This window comes from Lissotriton vulgaris, chromosome 11 (assembly GCF_964263255.1).
Source record: "Lissotriton vulgaris chromosome 11, aLisVul1.2, whole genome shotgun sequence".
Classification (NCBI taxonomy): Eukaryota; Metazoa; Chordata; class Amphibia; order Caudata; family Salamandridae; genus Lissotriton; species Lissotriton vulgaris.
The window spans coordinates 468118436-468137056 of record NC_141699.1 but is presented as its reverse complement, the minus strand read 5'-3'; the positions used below and the strand labels follow the sequence as shown (position 1 = coordinate 468137056).

Here is an 18621-nt window from a genome sequence, read left to right as displayed (position 1 = left end):
ATGCCTGCAGGGCGTAGTGTGCAGGGTGAGGACAATAAACATCTGAGAAATTCCCTGTCTGACTGGTTGAGCACGGGCTGGTCAGTTTGTAGCAGGCCAAAGCACGAACAGGGTGTGAGTGTCCGTGCAGGAATGTGGCAGGTCATTAGTGGAGCTCCAGAGTGTTTGTGATACAGAGAGAAGGTCAGTCATGAAGGGTATAGCACAAAATGGTTGAGTGAATCACAAAATGGTGGAGTGAATGGCAAGACAAATAGACCCCCTTTTCCACAGTCCCTCCTTTTGCCATAGCGAAACCATTTTTAGTCAATTACAATGTTCATCAATAGCTGTCTCTTGTTCAGTCATTATTTTGCCGTTTTTGACATGGGCATTCATGGGGACTGGTTTGATATCATTTGCACATAGGCCGCAGAGGGGGGGCCACATTGAAGGCAAAGACAGCAAAACAAGATCGATGCAAGAGGTATTAGGATAATCATTAGGACCTTCCATCCCCATGTCAGTAGGAGTTGCCATATCCAAGAACCAAGGGACCAGGAGCCTGTATCTTGATAGAGGTCGAAGGCTATTCTATGGAGTGTGGAAATAGCCTCATAGACAGATGATGAATGATCCGGAACATACACGCAACATCTGGTGCCGATGATGCGACATGCTCCTCCGCGGTCAGCTAGGATGACATCAAGGACCATGCGATTTTGAAGAGTGACGAGGCGTACCGCTTGGAGCTCCACAGTATTGTTGGCCAGAATACCAGCTGTGATGTTGACGGTGGCTTCCATGACTCTGGTGAGGTGGGGAATTGCTCCACTGTTTGCCATTGGTCCCCAGAAGGGAAGGATGCCCTTCATGGCATCCAGGAATTGTTGAGAGGTTGTGTCTGTTTGTTCGACCACATTGTTGCTGCGGCAGGCGCGATGATGAAGAGGAGAAGCAATGTAGACAGGGGGAAGGAGGAAAGCTATGTAACATGTGCCTCCCCAGTTCTCATGAAGCCAAGTGTACGCCTTTGTTCCGCACACAAAGTAGGTGTTTTGGGAGGCAACAAAGGGCGGTGGAGATGTCGTATTCAGAGTTATTGTCATGGCACAAGAGATGTCCCCAACATACTCAATACCTAAGCCTCTGATACACATCAGTCCAGAAATGTAAACAACAGCTAGCGGTGGGGTCCGCTTGGCGGGTGTCCTTGCTTTGAAGCTGGAGAAGCGTATTCTACTGGTAGAGTCGAATACCAGCATTTCCTCCTTCTCGTCCTTAGACATACTTGTAGAACTGTTCTTTGGGCAAACAGCAATGCCCGTTTTGTTCTGCTAGAACTCATCTTGCAATTGTTGGAGTGCGATGTCAGCAAGGCCGCTGGACCGATGGGCTCCCATGATGAGTGGGATTCAGGTAGTACACGATGCATGTATAGGGTAAGAGTAAGGTAGGAAGGGTATGTTAATCTCCGTGGAGTGAGGCAGGAGACCACAGACCCAACAGTTTGTTTTATTCAATTCCTCATTATGTATATTCAACATTTCGATGAATGTGTTGTTCCAAAACTCTTGTCGCCTATTTTTGAGATAAGGGGACAACGAGACATGGGAGCGTTCAGGAGGTGTGGAATCAGTGAGCAATATGGAATCCTTGGCTGGTGCCCCTTCCTCTATGATCCAGAAGAGGGTGGCGAAGATAATAGTGAGGAGGAGAACTGTCGTCATAGCTATTGACCTGTTAATATGCAGTTTATTTTACATTGTGCTATCTTCTTGTTGGAAAGTTTCATTGTCGGTCATAATCAGTCTTCTTTTGGGCTCTACAGCTGTTGGAGAGTGAAGGTGAGCCCTACGCGTCGCCAGAAGCTGGTGGTTGCTTCTCCTGGCTAGGCTTCTTAGTACCCCGCTACCCTGGAGTACCAATCTACCCTCCCAGATAATACTACCGCCCTGCTACTTTTGACTCACCTCCCCCGTCCGGTCGCTGGAGCCCCTGAGGCCGTGCGTGGGCGGAGATTGTATCTTTCTTTAGTTGGCACGGTGTTATCTTTGAACAGTTCCAGTTCTGGTTCTGGGAGACTACACACACGTTAAAACTTCCTTGTAGGTGGACAAGGTGGGATCTGTTTGAGTGATTCTGGGGACCCTCTGGCAATGTACGGCATGGATCCAGGATTTCTTGCCTTCCACTCGCAGGGCCGTTCTGGTGGTCAGCCAGCAGGACTAGCAGGGGTCCTTTCCACCGGGGTTCCAGCGTCTTTTTGCGGGCAAAGTTCTTTATCAGCACGTGGTCCCCATGTAGGATGGCGTGTCCCGGCCCGGTGGATCGATCAGGCAATGCTGCCTGGACCTGCTGATGAATGGAAGACAAAGTTTGTGTAAGTACGGACAAATAATCACTCAATAATTGACAAGGGGAATCAGACAATGTGGTAGCAGGGGGTGCGCCCCAGATGTTCATTGGGCGTCCAAAGACCACCTCATATGGAGTAAATGAGGTATGGAAATGCGGGACAGATTTTATTGATAGGAGGGCCAGTGGTAGCGCATCTGGCCATTTTAGCCCTGAAGTTTCTACTATTTTGGCCAGTTTGGATTTGATCGCAGCATTTTATCTTTCCACTAGTCCTGCTGATTGGGGGTGGAAGATGACATGACATTTTTGTTGAACTCCTAATCCTGATAGTATATGCTTGACTATTTCTCCAATGAAGTGACTCCCACTGTCACTCCATAGGACCCGGCAAAGGCCGTAGCGGGGAAAGAATTCCTTTAGCAACATCTTGGCGGTGGTTAGGGCAGTGTTGTCTCTGACCGGGTAAGCCTCCACCCATTTGCTGAACGCGCAAACAACCACTAAAACATATTTAAGGTTGTTGCATCGTTCCATTTGGATACAATCCATCTGCAGGACTTCGAAAGGTGATGTAGGGATGGCATATCCTGCTCGTGGTACCCGAGTCCCTTTACCTACATTGTAGCGGAGACAAACCAAACACTGTTGGACCAGCCTGGAGACAGTAGACTGGAGTTGGTTGTTATCCCACGCTTCCTGTAATATTTTAGTCATGGCAGCAGCATTGGTGTGTGCTGGCAAATGAGTTATGTTCAACAATGGGAGGAGATAAGCATTTGGTAATTTCCAAAGTTTTGCATCTTTGGATCGCCAACAATTTTCTTCATCAAGCATGCCCTCCTTCTCCCAATTTTGAAATTCTTCAGAGGTGGCAGTGGACTGGATGTCCCGGATCTGTTGTCTAACATCATGCCATTTCTCTGCTTGTGATTTTACAATGTACATAGGGGTATGTATTCTTTCCTGTGCCGTAGCCCGAGCTGTCTCATCAGCAAAAGCATTTCCTAACCCTATTTCGTCTGTGACCTTCTTGTGTGTGTTGCATTTAACAATAGCTAATGTTCTGGGTAGTGTCAGTGCTTGGAGCAATGCAGTGACTAAGTCACCATGCTGAATGGGCATACCATGTGATGTTAAGAACCCTCTCTCCTTCCAAAGGATACCAAAACTGTGTGCTACGCTAAAGGCGTACTGGCTTTCGGTATAGATGGTGACAGCGAGATCCTGGCTAAGGATACAAGCGCGGGTGAGAGCTATAAGTTCTGCGGCCTGGGACAATTTCTGAGGTATGTGTGCAGTCTTAACAATGGTGTTGGTAGTAGTGACAACATTGGCAGCAGATGTGGTACCGTTTGATAGTTTAATACAAGACCCGTCCACCCACAATTGCCCATCCTATTCTGTGAGAGTGGTGTCTTTTAAGTCTACCCGTCCCTTAGTCTGTTCTTCTGTTCGAAAGAGGCAGTCATGTGGAATGTCTGGGTGTCAGAATCTGGTGTGGGCAGGAGTGTGGCAGGGTTCAGGGTCGCACATCTCTTTAGCGTGATATGGGGTGCTAACAGCGTAAGTTCGTATCCTGTTATTCGTGCACTAGTTAGGTGTTGTGTCTTTGTCTGATTCAGTAATATGTCGACTGCGTGTGGAACTAATACCATCAATGTAGATCCCAACATAATCCCTACACTTTGTCGGATAGAGACGGCCGCTGCTGCAACTGATCTAAGGCAAGAGGGCAGACCTCTGGCCACAGGGTCTAGGGTGGCTGAAAAGTAAGCGCACGGGCGTTGTTTGGTGCCATGAATTTGGGTCAGGACTGAGAGAGCACATCCTGAGCGCTCATGGATGGAAATGCAGAAGGGTTTAGAGTAGGCAGGTGTGCCCAATACTGGTGCAGAGCAAAGAGCGTGGCGTGAGTCTTGAAAGGCTTGGTCGTGTTCATGTGTCCAAGGAAGAGGTGTGGGTGTATCTTTTGTGAGCAAAGCAAGGAGTGACTTAACTATGAGGGAAACATTTGGTATCTATTGGCAACAAAAGGAAGTGAGACCAATTAGTGCACAAACTTCTCTTTTGGTGGTGGGAGAGGAAAGGTCTAGTATTGTTTGGATGCGATCAGGTGTGAGAGTTTGTCCCTCCTTAGACAGCAGGTGGCCGAGGTAGGTCACCTGCTGTCTAAAATACTGTCGCTTATTCTTGGATACCTATGGCCCTGTGATGCCAAAAAGCGTAGTGTAATAAGAGAGGCAGTGCGAGCCAGGGCGGGAGTGTCTGCAGCCAACAGAATGTCATCAACATATTGGATGAGAACAGCGCCAGGTGGTAACTGTATCTGGTTGAGCTGTTGTTTAAGGGCCTGGCTGTAGATACTAGGGCTTTCAGTATACCCTTGAGGAGCCCAACAGAATCTGTACGATCTGTTTTTCATGGTGAAACCAAAAAGATAGCGTGAATCAGGATGTATTGGTATGGAGAAGAAGGCATCCTTGAGGTCTATTACTGTGAAGGTAGTAGCAGTTGAGGGGATCATTGTCAATATAGTTGTTATGTCAGAGACCACAGGATATTGTGGGACCACTATTTTGTTAATTGCACGGAGGTCAATGACAAAACGGTATATTTTCTCAGAAGTGGACTTACGTTTCAAAACTGGAAGGATGGGGCTATTGCAAATGTTAGACTGAACTTCCTCAATTACCCCAGCTGCAATCATATCCTGTACTATAGTCATGGGAGCTTTTTCGCCGTCTGCAGAAATTTTATACTGAGGGAGGCGGGGAAGAGGTGCATTCTTTTTACTGTTATGTGGACAGGCTCCATCACAATCTCCCCCACGTCGGTGTCCGTGATGGCCCTCAGGGTGTCAGGTAGCTGGGACAAATCCTGCTGTTCGGAATCAGGGACACAATAAAGGCGGGATTCATAACCAAGGGGGCGATCATTATCAAACAGTATGACTCGGACATTCTGAGGAGAACAGCGAATGGTGGCACTGAAATGCTTTAAGAGATCAATGCCTATCAAATTGTCTGGGCAGTTTGGGGAGAGCAGAAAAGAGGCCATCACTGCGTTCCCCTGTATGTCCAGGGGCACCTCAGTAGAAAGGGGGTTGGTAGAGGGCATGCCGTCAAATCCTACAGTTGTGACCAATAAGCCAGACAGGGGCGCCCTAGGAATCAGCTTATGTGAGAGGGCACATCTAGAGGCCCCTGTGTTGACCAAGAATTTTCCCTGAGTTCCAACCACTGAAGCTGTGACATAGGGGCCTGATTGATCAACTGGAAGTTCCACTGGTTGCTTTCCCTGTCCCTGGCTGTCTCATCCAAATTCATTGTCGGGGAAGTGGTCACCAGAAAAATCGGATGCAAAAGCCTGGCTATTGTTATCGAAGACATTGGAGCGTTGTCTGTTGGAGGGTGGGTCTCTTCCTCTACCTCTACTCAATCCCCTTCCCCAACCCATTGCATTTCGCTGTAAAAGAGGATAATCTGCGCCCCAGTGGCCTGTTTCCTTACAATACGTGCATTGGTTCTGGGACAGTTGATGTGGGGGTGGGTGTGTTACAGTAGTTGCGGGCATATAATTATACTGTGGACCTCTACCTTTTCCTCCCCCTCTAATGCTTATTTGGGAGAGCGTTACTTTTCTTTGAGTTCTTTTCTTTTCTTATCCTTTTCCTTCTCTATCTTATTCTGCAGATGTTCATAATATTGGGCCATAGTCAAGATCTGTGTGGGTGTTGCAGCAGACCACATGCTTTCGCTACTCCGTAACTTTGTGGAGATGGGTGGCAACAATCTTTTAACAAAAGTCTGAACTAGTATGTGTCAACCTGTCTCAGTCATCGCGTCCTGTCCACTATAGTCAATAAACACCTGGCTGAGGCGGGAGAAGTTGTCAGATGTAGTTTCCTCAGATTTTTGTTTACAAGCGGTGATGGCTGTCCAATCTACCTTCCTAGCTGGAATTGTGGCCTTCAATTTTTTTACTATATTACCTGGCAGCTCTTAAATAGCTTCTGCAGGCCTTTCATCTGGTTTTCTATTCCTATCCATTGTCGTCAAATCCTCCCACTTATGATTTAACAAGGCCTCATCGTCAACATTCCTTATGAGTCTCCAAATATCTGGGGGCAGAATTAACCCAAAGAACTGATCAATGTCAGTCAGTGTCATTGTATAAGTAGTAATAACCTTGTCCAACCCTTCGTAGAATCCCGTAGGATTCTTCCGGGGGTCAGGCAAGTCCTTTTTGAAAGCTAAGATGTCAGCTCGAAGCCACGGAGTGTACACCCAATTATATAACGTCCTACTTTTGGCATCTGGACTATCCAGTCCCTCAGCAGTACCTGTCCCCCGAGCGGGCACAAAAACTGGAGCTGCTTCCCTTATTGGTGCCCTATGACCTCCAGTCGCACCCTTCTTTACTAGTGGTTTTTCCTCTTCCTCCTGGTCTCTCCTTAGACCCTCCATCATATGTAGCGTGACCGTTAACAAACTGTTGCTTTCCTCAGCACTTTCTCTCCCCTCTGTCAACTTACAATACAATCCTCTAACATGGTCTGCTGGTGTCACTTCGTGCCATTTCTCGTAAAGAGAGAATATTTCATAAGCAAATTTCTGTAGGAAGTAGCCCTTTTGAGGTGGTGCATAGGCCTCATCAATAGCACGGATCTGGCTAGAGGTAAAAAGATCCTCGAGGCAGGTGCAAACTAGACCATCCAAGGCCTGTTTCTGGGCAGATGTGATGCGGGGTGTGTGGGATCGAGCAGAAGATATGGTCTCTGGGTCAGATTGGGCGGGAGGGGGCAGTGGGATCGGGAGGTAGGGGTTGGGCATTTTCGGAGGGTATATTTCCATCGGCCGGCCGTGGGATAGGATGGGGAGGGACATGGTACGGTGGTGGTAATGGATGGAGGAGAAGCTCCTCTTCATGGGGGTCTGCTCGCGCTAGTGGTGCATGACGCACAGGATACTGACAAGACACATTCAACTTTTGTTCTGTATCTGTACACGCAAGGTTGGATGCAACTTTTTCCTGTTGTAATTCTATTAATTTATGTTTATCGCTTTCTCTAGCCTCTTTCTGTAACCTTGCCTGAGCCCTTCTCTCTCTTTCAGCTCCCTCCTTTTTCCATTGGCCTAAGCTTGTTGCGACCTTCATTTAAAGAGCTGTATTTCTACAGCTTCAATTTTGTGAGGTTCAAAAGAACCATATATGGGCCACTGAGTCTCTTTATCCTTGGATGTGTATTTATGCCATAATGAATTATACATTTTGGGAGAAATATCGTATTTTATGTACATAACCTTACTTGAGGTACCTTCCAGGGGAGCCGGCTGACTATCGTCTAGCACCCTCGATCGAGATATACGACAACGAAACCATCGTGCAAATTTACTAAATGTGGGCATGTTTTTCTATTCTCTTAAAATCGTCTCTACAAATTTTAGAAAACTGGGCAAATAGTCCACTTTACCCGCTCAACTTTCGTTATTTGCATATATCGAAATACCAAGTCTGGATAACTAGAATACCAAAAAAAAAGTGTCATCAACAACCTTATCAAGCGGATTTACCAAGTACGGGCATGCTTTTCTAGGGTATCTTAAATAATATTTTTACAAATTTCAAAGGTCGGACAAAAAGTCCACACTACCCGTTTATCTTCAATCTTTGCAAAGAGTGAAATTAAACAAACCAGACAACCAAAACCAACTACAAACAAAAAGGTGTTGCAAATCAGCGACCCTACCAGAATCCTTTGTCTCGTTCTCCAGGTGGTCTCTTTACTGCAAAGATCGTCCAAGTCTATCGAGGGCCCGAGTCAGGACCGGAGCCACTTGAGGGGGTCTTTTCGGATGTAGTGAAGGTCTGGTGGTGGCTACGAGGACAAAGGTCTTTTTCGCGTAGGCATGCCCCGCCACCATCCGTTCAACTTCCTCGTCAGGACCCCATGACCCGGCAACAGCGTCTTTGATCGGCCCCACTTTTGGGGGCAATTGTGAATTTGGGGGTCTTTTGGCATACCACCAAAGGTACAGGGTCACCCTATAATCCACGGGTCCGGAATACAAACTGAGCCAACGCTGGAGCCAGAGAGAAAGGATATTTATTACAATCTCATGTAATGGAGAGGTGCATCAACAACAGACACCCATAGCTGTCTGAGGAGGCAGTCTTATCAGTGATTTGGTTCTGCTCCTTATATACTTTCTATCCTGCCCCAGGCATGTAAGGGAATTGTACCAATAATACTTTATGACATTCCTAAACAATAGTGAATTTGGTGAATCAGCAGGTGAGTAGCCTTTGGGGGTTTTCGCAGGACATGGGCAAAACATTATAATTACATAGTACACAGAGATCAATCTGATTAGTTGGTACTGCAGGGAATAGCATGATTACATGTCAAACAAAGGTTAATCTGATAGGCACAGGTAACTCTGAGGCCCCTGCAAGGTGTAGGCGAAAAGCATGTTTGTGCAAATAAGTCCACAAATATTAGTTGTTTGGAACCCTGCATGGCACAGGCGAGAGGTATGATTACACAGCAAGCAGGGATAGGCCTGTTGATGGACGCCTGCAGGGTGAGGACGATAAACATCTGAGAAATTCCCTGTCCGACTGGTTGAGCACAGGCTGGTCAGTTTGTTGCAGGCCAAAGCACGTACAGGGTGTGAGTGTCCGTGCAGGAATGTGGCAGGTCAAAAGTGGAGCTCCAGAGTGTTCGTGATACAAAGAGAAGGTCAGTCATGAAGTGTATAGCACAAAATGGTGGAGTGAATCACAAAATGGTGGAGTGAATGGCAAGACAAATAGACCCACTTTTCCACAGTTCCTTCTAGAATGTGCTGTTAACTTGTGACCTACTGGTTCACTGGGTTGCTAGGTACTTTAAGCTAAAAGTGAATTGGGGCGAAGGGTGTTAGAGACAGAACATTTTTTTTAAATTTGAGGAGTGAGGACCCAATTTAAGTAATGGCAAGTTTAAATTCAAACTCAGGACTATGTAATAAACTCCTCAATTATCGTAAAAACGTGGCGACAGGAACCTCCCATTGAAAGTAAGGGAAATGCAGTAGTCTAAAATGAATTACATGATTTCATTTGCTGCCTTTCTCATGATGATAGAGTGAAAAGTTGAAGAAGTTGCCATTTTAGAGTTGCTTTGTAAGAGAGTGGTGTACCATTCTTCTGCTTAGTTTTTACAAATCTTAACAGTGTCTAAAGCAGGGGTCTTCAAAGTGTGAGGCGCTACCCCCAGGGGGGCCGTGGAGTGATTTAATGGGGGTCGCGCATTCCAGGTCACACTTCTGCCCATCGGACAACAAGGGATTCAGCCCCCCTCCTCCCCCGTAGTGTGTCTCAGCTCGAGCTGCTGTGGGCTCCGCTGGGCTGTGTCTGCAGTCTTAGCTCCAGCACGCCAGAGTTTTTCACAGATCGTTAAAGACCATTTATATATTTACATATGTGCTGTAAAAGTGTAGGCACTGCCCGCTGAGCTATCTTTTGACTAGTGCATTCTGAAATGCGGCTTTAGAGCCCGACCTTCCCAAAGTTCCTTAATGAAAAACCTGAACTGCATATCGGCAAGAAAAACACAACCAAGTTGAAGATCTTTTTTCCTCTCGAAGATGCATGATTAGAATGCAAGACATTACACCACTTAATATATAATACTTACATTATAATTACCAGGCCGAGACTAAGGGTTTATGCCACAATGGATGAGTTTTCGCCATATGTTAAGCTAATAGCCCTTTATCTACTGTGGGCATACAGAAAATCAGAAAGCAGTGTCCCAAATGAAATACGTGTTGCTAGGAAACATGTTGCAGCGTTAAGAATATTAGTGGGCTTTCAAAACAGCTTTGTACAAAACAGAAATTGTTCATGACATTAGCAAATTGTAACCTATCACCGACTGCATAACTTGGCCTTGAATCCTAAACACAAACACTAATTGTGTTAATTTATACATTTTGTGAGAAAATATTGCATAATTATTTAAAACTGCTTTGAGTTATCCTTCTGACGCTTTAATAAAAGAGATCACCCTGGTCTCAATATCAAAGACCTGTTCCCCACCATTACTTTATTTCCTGCATGGAGGATCAACAAGCATTGGCATAGCCAATAGGTCTCGCTTTTGGGACCTTATAAGTATTTAGTTATGCAGCACAATATCCATGGTGCAATAACATCAACTGTTGCATGGCTAAAAACTTATAAGGTCCCAAAGGTGAGACCTATTGGCTATGCCAATGCTCGTTTTTCTAGTTCCAGTACCCCCTGGGCCCCAACTCTGCCTATTCCTTACATTTGAATTTTACATTTACTGCAGTAGCGTGAGAATGCATTACATGAAAAGAAATATAAAGTAGGGATGCCAGAAGAAAAATACCAGCCATTTGATGGTTAAAGAGCCTGCAAAGGCCTCCTCTTGACACTAAATAGGATTGTAAATAGAATCATATGCATTCATTCGTAATGTGACTTTTCTGTCTTTGTTCCCTTTAATTATCAGTCATGGATCATTGAGGCAGCCATAGAACACAATTAAACGTGCTTTCTATTTATATTTGTTGTTCCAAGTACGCACAGATGAGTGCTGAAATATACAGCTTTAGGTGACTGCTTATTTTTGTACCGTCTGGGACATCAAAATAATGAGCAGGCAACCCTAACCATAGGACTGGAAATGTGTTGCAGGATCAGCATAATATTTATTTCCTCCACCCTCAATCCCTGATTAATGTCATAATAGCTATAGTTTACCTTATATCTTAAACCCTACGCCGCCGTCAATAATATACTGAGTTACTTCAAGTGTCTGGAAATGCACCCTGCATTCAGAGAACTCACTTCTCATTCTCGCACTTCACTTTCACGCTCACCCTGCACTCACAGTGATCACAATGCACTCACACTGAGCACTATGCACTCATATCATTCACGCTCTCACCCTGCACTCACAGTGATCACTCTGCACTCACAATGCACTTGCGTTTTTCACCCTGTACCTCAGCCTGCAGTCACACTACTGATATGCACTCACCCTGCACTCATGTGACACCTCATTCGCCTGCCCTCTCACTGCTCAATTTGCAACTCGCTCAAACAAGCCCATCACTAACCATGCATTCATTCGTCCCACTCTGCACTTACATCCGCACCCAAATTCATATGTTCCCCTCACTCACCATGCAGTCACTCCTCTTCCCTACTCTCACACTGTTGCATCGCTCACCGCACACTCACATGGTCACTCTTGTTATCCACAGAGTGCAGAGGGTTAATGTGCCTGCTACAAAGAACATATACCATGCAGATCACAGAACTGAGTGTGAGTAAACTATGAGTAGCACTATAAAAAAAAGTTTGTCAGAATGGTGCTACAGAGAGATGAGGTGCATTGTTGGTGAGTGGTAGTGAGGGAATTTATGGGGAAGGAGGAAACGGGGGATGGGGCACCAAAAAATACTTGCGCTGTGTGTGACCAGTGCTAGGGCCAGCCCTGCCTGGGAGTGTAGGCCCCGCGAAGTTTGGGTCTAGTGGCTTCCCTGCTTCTGCCTATTACTAATATTATTTAAATTTGAAGTGTGCTACTGTTACCAAACGGTGTCCTGGGGCTAATAGCCATCTTCTGCCTGAAGGCAAATGAGAAACATACAGAAGGGGAAGGAGAACCAGCCAAATGGGGTGACCTACAGAGCATAGAGTCAGATTTATATATCTTCCTAAAGGATAACGGATTCTTGGTGGAGCGAAGCAAAGGAGGGTGCACGTTCCATAACTGTGTAGCCTGCACCAAAACAGCAAGACAGACAATTTGTGCCTTCCTGAATTAGGGAACAATAAGCAGAGTGGCACAGGCCAAGAGGAGCATACAGGTCTAACCCGTGTGTTCAGTGAGGAGAGATGATAGGATGAGAAAGGACAGCAAGGGAGTGAGAGAATTTGATTAAAGAGGTCAGGGATGAGGAGAAATGTGAAGTGCCGAAGGGAAGTGCGGACACGCAAGAAGTGAGTGTGATGGAAAGTTGAGGGCACAGAGGAGGGCTACTGTCAGACAGTGAGAGAAGATAGCTGAGAGATGATCTAAAAAGTAATTTGATGCAACATGGGTGAGGGACACAGCGATAGGGGAAGAGAGGGAGTACTGGGGTGGGTGCTGAGCAGTGATTAATTTGTAATAAAACATGTGCCAGGGACCTCACCAGTAGGCCACTGCAACTTTAACCACCCACCTATTGCCTTGCCTGTGCGGCCAATGACAATACCTATGCAACTTCCAACCATAACACTGTGCAAGTGTGACTATTTCAAGCCCCCACAGCTATAAGAATGGCATGGATGTCAGGAGTTTATCGTTTTTAATGTATATTGAATAAATAAACAGCTGTTCTGCTCATCTCTAAATTACACAGACAGAGCCACAATGTGGCAGAAGGTCATAGTGCCAGTGTGCACAAATAGGTGCCAGTACGGAGCTCCGGAAACCACCTGCTCAAATTAAGCACTGGTGCTGAGGTAACAAGGGAGAGGGACATTGGTTCAAGAAGGTGTGAAAGAACAAAGGAGAGATGTGAAAGACGAATGGGGGGACTGGAGAGGTGTAAGGTACAAATAGACAACAATTTGAATGGAGAGACTTGAGGTGAATGAGAAGTGCAGATGGGCACGGGAAGTGACGGGGCCAGAGGGACCATGTGATAAATGCGAGAAACTGTTAGAGATGAGGGCAGTGAAAAGACAGAATGGCAAGAGGTGATTAAGGGTGAAATGAGAAGTTGAATGGGGAGAGTTCAGAAGTTGTAAAAAGGGGTGAAAGAAAATGGCCTGCAAGGTGAGAGAGGGATCCGGGATTGGGAGAGGAGAGGAGAGAGGGATGGAAGGGAGGCATGAGAGGAAAGCGGCATGAGTAAATTGCTTAACTCTGCACAAGACAGCCAGGGTTTTAAGGGACTCCTGCTGCTCTCGGCCAGGGCCAGGTGAGCTTTTTATGTGGCAGAACGTATTCCTGCGGATTGAAAGGCCCATCACAAAGGTTGACTAGACATCTTTCTGATGTTAATTGCTGTATTTTGGTTATAAACTGGTACTGATGGGGTGAAATCTTTCCTCAGTTTTACAGAGTGCAGAAAATGTCGAAATAACGAAGTAATTCTATCATAAAATAACGCTGCATCACATAACATTATTTAAATTTTCTTCCCACACAATTTAGTCAAGCCTGTCGTATAATTTGGTCCTCACCTGCCTCAGAATTCCAGGAGCCCTGCCTACAGGTTTAGAAATGTTTGTCAGGAGGGGGGTCCTTACAACTGAAAACGTTGTCAGGGGGGTCTCGGCACCCAAAGGTTTGAAGACCTCTGGTCTAAAGTATTCACAGAGAGCTAAAACAGCAATATAATTTACAAACTCAATTTACTGGTATGTACATAACTTTTTAATCCTTTAAAAAACTACATTAGAAATGAAGATGTATATGGGAATTTGATAAAAAATTAGTATCACAGTGATGTGAAAACATATATGAGATGAGCTGTATCGATTAGAGGGTATGTGTTAAGAGGTTAGTGGTGAATGTTTTGGGAAGTAAGAGAAAAATGAATCAGTGCTTTTTTTTTACATTTTGTATTTTATTGAAGAATAACTGTATAGTCTTGTGGAAAGTTGCAATGAGGAACTAAGAATGTTTGAAATGTCTAAACATTAGGTGCAGAATAGATAAATCTGTTATTTGCATTCTGGGAGTTGTAGTACTTTTAGTAAAATTATTAAACAGGAATAGTGTAGTGAGAAATAAAAGATAACAAGTTGACCACCTGTCTATGAATTAGAAATAATTAACAGTTGTTACGTTTGTATTGGGAAGTGTTTATCAATCTGTTTTTATAACTTATCTGACTGCTTTGCATATGCTTAGATGGTGAGATATTTGTTTTTCGCTTGCAAATAGTTATATATGCGGTGGGACTTTTGAGTTTACTTAAAGATGCAGAGAGGTATATATTTTTGTCAAGATGGCTTGTCGGCGTACAGCTATTAAGAAATCGCATATATGTTTACATGGTGATCTATGTTCAGTCAGGCTGATGGAAATTTCATGTATATGATGAGGGTACTGTTTTTTTAAAAAAAACATACTTATGTAAAATTGAGGAGTATTAATAGTGCAGAATGCCTCGAGAGTTCTTGAGCTAGCTTCATTTCAAGTGTAACTTTTGTTTGAGACTTGCCGAATATATGTTTTAGAAGCAAAAGAAGTATATGAGAAATGATGTATGTATGCCATTGCTAAAGGCTTTGTGCTTTTAAAAATTAAAAATGTTGTTTTCCATTTTAGAAACTTACTGATGCATGTGCACACTCAGAAACATGTATGTTTCTAGTCAGCCATGTATGCAATTATGTATCAAGTGTGATACCTAAACTTCACTAACACATAGCTCAGAAGAAAAGCATATATACCATAAAACAGTTATTTTGATACTGATAGAAGTAGATAAGCAATGAGTCAGAGATAGAGGGGCATATTACCAACAACTAGCGATAATTATCGCTATGTTGGTTTAGTGGCGATATTTTTATCGCCGAGCTGCGGCGATTTTTATCGATTAGTAACCTTGCTATTATCAAGGTTTATCTCCTAAGCGATAAAAATCGGCCGAAATGCATGAATATCGCTGAAAAGTCCGCGATATTCATGCATTACCGAGCAAATGCTCTTAGCCATGTTATCCACCTACCATTGGATAACATGGCTAAGAACTGTTCAGGGGCAGGTGTTAGCTTTTGAAGATATTCGCTTAGCGCGAATATCTCCAAAAGTTGGTAATAAGAGATAGCGATGTTAGCGACTGTTTCCAGTCGCTAACATCTTGGCACGCCCACTTTGCATGTCATTAGTGATAAATATCACTGACATGCAAAGCGGGGCCCAAGATGGTCGCTATCTCCGACTAGCTGTTGCTAACTGGTGTTAGCTTCAGCTAGGTAATAGGGAGATAATTTTATCTCCACTTTCTTGGCTTTTAAAGCCAAAAAAGCGGAGATAAACCCCCTTGATAATATGCCCCATAGTGACAACTGTTATGTATCTAACAGCAATTAAGGTACTTTCAGAGTCAGTCAGGCAGTATTCAGGCACTCATGGAATCAACATGCAACTGGTCAAACAGTCATCAAATCAGTGATTCACTATTAATGGAGTTATTTAATTACCCAGCCACTACACATGTACTCTGGCAATTGGGCAGGCAGAAATTATGTAGTCTGTGAACTATGCAAGGACTATCTATACATTCATCTGATCACCTAGGTACTAAGTCTTGACTTATGCAATTAACAAGGCTATAACCATGCAATAAATATAACATGTGTGCAGAACCTGTGCAGCCATCTTTAAATCCCACTTACATGCCTTGAAGTCATTGAAATTCTGAGGCACATGCGTGCGCTGATAAAACCCTCAGGCACTACTCATAGTCATCTAATTACATAGCGAGTACCATTGTAGTAAACCTATCACCCACCAAGTACCTACACTGTCATTAAATAACTGAGGCAATAGTCTTGCACTACTACTAATATCACGCCAGCAGTACACTTACTTTCATCCAATCACTAAAGCTTTAACAATGATGGACTCGTGCAGTCACTCAGATACTAGTCATGTACTCATCTAATTAGCCAGGCACTACTGACGCACTTATTCAATTATTCAGACACTACCCATGTAGTTATCTAAACATCCAGGCACTGCCTGTTCACTTAACCAAAAACAAATGGGCAGTATCCAATCGCTGAAACACTATTCATGCACTCGTCCAATAGGCTAGGTGCTATGTATGGACTTAACTAATCATGTATGGACTATCCAAGCACGCTATAAATTAAATATGTACTATGAATGCATTCCTGCAATCATCCAGGCAACAAAGTTGCACTCATTTAATCATCCGCCAGTATCTATGCATGTACTGAATTACTGAAGCATTAGTCATGCACTTATCTAATCACTGAGGCTCTGCTCATGCGCTCATCCAAACACCTAGATAGTAGTGGTATACTCATACAAACATGCAGGCAGTAAGTATGCTGCTATGTGACCCATGGAGTTATGACATAGTCAGGTAGTCATTTAGGCACTACTTGTATCCTCAGGGAATCACCTAGGCACTATCTATGCACTCATTCAGTCATCCAGGAAGTATTGATGTATTCAACCACAAACCCATGTATAAACAAGTTTTACTGAGGAATATGTAGTCCATTAGAACCAGGTGGGGAATTATATATGCAACCTGTCACACACTCTTTGTAAATACTCGGAAGAACTAGTAAGCTAAATGGTTCTATATAGATTAATGTGCAGATATTTATATGCAGCGTTTCCCAAAATTTAAATATGATACAGTTAAGTAGAAAAGTACTGAGATACTAAACACACCAGTGATACAGTCGTAGAGAGGCATGCAAATAGCTCTAATGGTGTGCTTTCGGATTTACAGTGTGGGGACACTGTATGTACTTCTACACTTAGGTAATGCGGCTGAGAGCCCCAAGTCATTTGACTGCACCGTGCTACATTACATTCAAAGCACAGGGATGCTTCATATTTACCGTAATATGATGGATCCCTGTGCTCTCCCCTGCGGTGGCGAACAACTGCCTGTCATGCCCCCATGGAGGCACCTTTGCACCATAATGCAGGGGTCCCTGTGTTGCAGGGATGATTGTTTTGTGTAGGAAGGGACACCTTCCTGTGCAAAAAGAACCATGAGGTGTTTTCCTCTTTCTATGTGTCTAGCCTGGGGAGGCGTAGAATTCTGACACATTCCCAGGTGTTCAAATCGCTGTAAATCTGGGAATGTGGCAAAATGCATGGGTGTTGCATGGGAACACCCAGAGCAACACCTATGGCATACTCTTTTTGTATTATGTGTAAGTAAGGAGTAAAGTACTTTCTTCGTTGGCAAGGGAAAAATTAAAATGTACTTGTTTTTTGGGGGGGAAACAGCATTTATAACGCCGTCAATACCACGCAGGTAGGTTACAACGCGGACGTTACATCGTCCACGTTGTTACCATGCATGCCATTACATCGCAAGTCGTTTCTATGACTTGCGCTAGATGGCACACAACACCAAGGAATGTGTTGGATTTTAAATACGATTCAGAAAAGGGGGTGGTGATGAACAGAGTGTCTGAATTAAGCAGACCACTCTTACCCAGTCCAAAGATCAGGGCTTGGAAGGGTATACTCAGATGTGAGTCCCTTGCTCATTGCACCATCAGGATTCAAGCAAGCCGGGCTGAAGACGGCTGAAATGCCAGAAACCGGCCCCCGGAAGCTTGTTTCCTTCCCAGTATAAGAATTGGCTTGGTAGTTTGGTCTGCCCTGTTCCCATGATGCACTGGGCCAGGGTCAGACTGGGATGGTGCAGTGAACTAAAAAACGGTGATGGATCAAGCCCTGATCTTTGGACTGGGTAAGAGTGGTCTGCTTAATTCAGACACTCTGTTCATCACCACCCCCTTTTCTGAATCGGATTTTAAATACAACACATTCTACAAGAGCGGTCTGAACCTGAAGTCTGCAAGGAGGACACAGACGAGGACTGCCATAAAGTAAGTGCTGGCAAAAGAGGTGGCAAGAGGAGGGGGAAACATGAAAAGAGCATAGCTGGACAAGTGGGCAGCCTTGTGGGGCAGGTTAAAGAGCAGAACGTCCCCAAAGAGATAAAAGAGACATTTGGGGTGCAATATCAGGAAGGTAAAATAAGGGGGGAAACCTCTTTAGTCCACAATACAGTTTTTCAGAACTATCAGATGAAGGGAAGGAGCATAAAAGAGGGTAGGAAAAAAGGTTCTACCCCACACAATACTGTTAGAGTTACACCATCTTTACACTCATTCTTCAGGGTACAGCCTGAGGTGCTGATTATTTCAAAACAGGGGTCAGATTGCCAGATGATTCTCTTGTGCTTTTCCACCAATACGCAGGAACAGTATGAGGCTAGTTCCCAATTCCTTCCTGAGACCCGTTCGGCCGCAAACAATGGATAGTATGCAACCAACTGTGCCCCACGGGGGAAAGGGGATGGGACAGAGAAGAGACTGCCACACAAGTCTCCTGGCTTCTGACTTCTACAGTTTAGTATTGAACTCTTCTGGGCTGCTCGTGTGTATTGCTGTAAATAAAGAGGTTACTTGTTTTTTCAACATTTACATAGTATGACTCTAGACTTATCTCTGGATTCCTTCTCTCCTACC

General features: G+C 44.5%; 1 protein-coding gene across 1 annotated transcript; it reads right to left on the bottom strand.

Annotated features, from left to right (window-relative positions):
• Positions 1-374: 374 nt before the first annotated feature.
• Positions 375-1268, bottom strand: LOC147679984 (syncytin-B-like). Its single transcript, XM_086942487.1, has one exon. It carries the CDS (start codon positions 1266-1268, stop codon positions 375-377), a length of 894 nt encoding a protein of 297 aa, XP_086798613.1.
• Positions 1269-18621: the final 17353 nt, after the last annotated feature.